At 45.8% G+C, this 2,627-nt stretch overlaps 1 protein-coding gene across 1 annotated transcript; it reads right to left on the bottom strand.

Moving 5' to 3' along the window:
- Positions 1-428: 428 nt before the first annotated feature.
- LOC123171272 (anaphase-promoting complex subunit 10-like) lies at positions 429-2,076 on the bottom strand. Its single transcript, XM_044588846.1, has 5 exons — positions 1,907-2,076; positions 1,731-1,791; positions 1,535-1,627; positions 1,008-1,078; positions 429-516 (listed from the first exon to the last, which is right to left on the bottom strand). Exons 1-5 carry the CDS (start codon positions 2,074-2,076, stop codon positions 429-431), a joined length of 483 nt encoding a protein of 160 aa, XP_044444781.1.
- Between the last annotated feature and the right edge of the window lie 551 nt (positions 2,077-2,627).

The raw sequence follows: 2,627 nt of genomic DNA, 5'->3' as shown, positions 1-2,627 counted from the left end.
GTATCAACGGTACACTCTTCCTGTCCGATTTTTCTTTTGCTTGCATTTGGCCTTTTGTCTTACGCAGGCAAACACTAGAAATGATTTACTACTACTATATATAGTCGTATTACAGAATGCTAATAGATGGCTGGGTGGCTGCATGTACAGTATCCAACTTACGGTCGTGGCCATACTGAATTAACTAGTTAAATCAGGTTAGCCAGCAGATAATGTATGTGATTTGCACGTAAACATCTACAGTACTAGTTTTTATATTCAAACTCTAACTCGGTAGTAAGCATTGGATGCCATTACTAACACTACACTATTCCTGTCGAATATTTACTCGACTCACACAATTCATGAATTCAATTGGGGTCATAAGCAGAGATATTGTCTGTCATTTCCTTGTAAATATCTAGTTCTATGTGAACTCTTGACTCTTGTCAAGAATGAATCAGGGTACCAACAATACCATTCAGGTGATTGGCCAGCACCGCAATTTGGAGCATAAATGTATGAATGAATGTTTCTCTGCACAAATATAGCAAGAAAGAGAATTATGCCACTGTCTGCAAAGGCAGTAAAAATAAGCAGTTCGATCCAAACAATATCATTCTTAAATTAGTTCTGAATTCCTCACATTTTTGTAGTGGGCAAATTATATGTCAAACTGAAAGCTAGTGGGTTATTATAAGACTGAAATGAATTAGCTGCAGCGTCAGATATTCTTGCACTTTGACATAGTATCTAAGTTTATCAAAATCTAAGGAAAATTCAGCTACTAGCAAAACAACAATAGTAACATAGTAAACCATGAAATTTATGCAAGCAGTGGCCTGCACAGGCAGTGTGCTGAAAACTAGTGCCACCCAACATGTTGAAATGGAATTTAATTATTACGGGAGTTGTAAACATAGATGCATAGTATGCCATCAGATGGTAAGGTGAGCTACATTCTGAAGTTTCAATGCTAGAGGAAGGAAAACAAAGGCATCACAGGGTTTAAGTTACAAAATCCATACCGGGGATCAGTGCCAGATAATGATATATGAACCCATCCTACTGGCTTCAAAAGGTCCACCGTTTTAATTTCCTGGAAGCATGGTAAATATAGTGGCCCATTATTTCAGATCAAAGACAATATTATCATTGTAAATTTGAATTTTCAAGGATCGGTTCAGTGTTCACTGGACAAGCAGGCGCAATGCAGAGGAATTGCAGAAAGAGACCAAGTTTCCCAATCAATATTTCAATAAGGTAATCCTATGATACGTCACAATATGATGTTGACAATAAGGTAGTGTAATCCATAACTATAACAATGAGAACATGCAGCAGCCCCCTAGGTCTAGAAACCCGAATGCACAGACCAGGCCACCAGTTTGGTACAAGATGAAGACCAGGGGTAGAAATCGGAACTGAAAGGGCCAGACATCAAATGCCATCCTCAAGCAACAACATTTGCTAAGTCCTCTGACCATCGAGCACAGATCAGAAGCCCCTGAACATTGTTGAAACGACGATGTATCGTGGTGGAGGGAGTTACCACCTTGAGATTGTGGAAGCCGTCGCCGGCCCGGATGGAGATCTTGCTGGGCGTGTAGCTCTCGTCCAGCTTGAAATCCACGTACAGCACAACAAGCTGAAGCCCCCAATCCAGCAACAGATTAATTCAGAAGAGAAAAAGGATCAAACGCCATTTAGACAAAAATGTAACGGAAGCAGCAGCTACTCATGGTGCTCACCTGCAGCTGCACCTTCTTCTGGAACTGGATGTTGACCAGGTGCGGCTGCGCGCCGTCCGACCTGACAAAAATAAAATCCACCACCGACAGCGGCTCGGCTCAGCCCATGATTCCGCGAGACAGAAAGAGGAGAGATTTCGACGGGGGGAGACGACGAGGACGGGTAGGGCGCTGACTGCCAGTAGGTGTCGAGGCTGTCGTCGCGGAGGGAGGCGACGCCGTTGCGGGGCTTGCAGGAGCTGATGCTCCAGGCCTCTCGATGTGGTGTGAGTGGTTGGGAGTAGGAGGGCATCTTCTCGATGCGGATGTTGCCTTCGGAGTTGGCGAAGAGCACGACGAGTATCATCTTCCTTCTCCCTCCTCTCCGGCCGATCTACTTACCACCTCGGCGCGCGATCCCCTCCGATCTCTCTCTCTCTCTCTGCCGCGTGCGCGTGCGCGTGGGGTGTGGTGTGAGGGAGGGGGAAGGGGGCTCGCCGTGGTCTGGAGGGAGAGGAAGAGGCGGGCGGCCGGGGCTTCCCGATCTAGATCGAAGTGGAGGGAGGTGGGTGGGTGTGTCAGGAGGAAGGGGAGGGGAGAGAACGTGACTAGAGGGAGGGGATAAGGGGTGATAGCAATGGCACACTGGTAGGGGTGCGCCATACGTATAGATAGCAATGGCGCATCTTTTACCGGTGCGCCATTACTAGTTAAAACTAGTAATGGCGCACGGTGGAAAAGTGCGCCATTAGTAGTTTTGCAAAAAAGGGAATACAAAATATAATAGAAAAAACAACATTAGTGGCGCACTTTCCAGCAGGTGCGCCATTACTAGTTACAACTAGTAATGGCGCACTGTGTCTGGATGCGCCATTAGTATGTTTGGACAGGCGCACTAGTTAAATTTTTTTTTGATAC

The sequence above is a fragment of the Triticum aestivum genome, chromosome 7D (assembly GCF_018294505.1).
Source record: "Triticum aestivum cultivar Chinese Spring chromosome 7D, IWGSC CS RefSeq v2.1, whole genome shotgun sequence".
Classification (NCBI taxonomy): Eukaryota; Viridiplantae; Streptophyta; class Magnoliopsida; order Poales; family Poaceae; genus Triticum; species Triticum aestivum.
This window is presented reverse-complemented; position numbering and strand designations above follow the sequence as displayed.

What these genes read in the sequence shown, in the direction of transcription:
- LOC123171272 (XM_044588846.1), bottom strand. Translation starts at nt 2,076, where the DNA reads ATGATACTCGTCGTGCTCTTCGCCAACTCCGAAGGCAACATCCGCATC. An exon ending in AGAAGAAGGTGCAGCTGCAG is followed by an intron (nt 1,628 to 1,730) that starts GTGAGCACCATG and finishes TGGGGGCTTCAG; the next exon opens with CTTGTTGTGCTGTACGTGGA. An exon ending in TTATCTGGCACTGATCCCCG is followed by an intron (nt 517 to 1,007) that starts GTATGGATTTTG and finishes ATATTTGTGCAG; the next exon opens with AGAAACATTCATTCATACAT.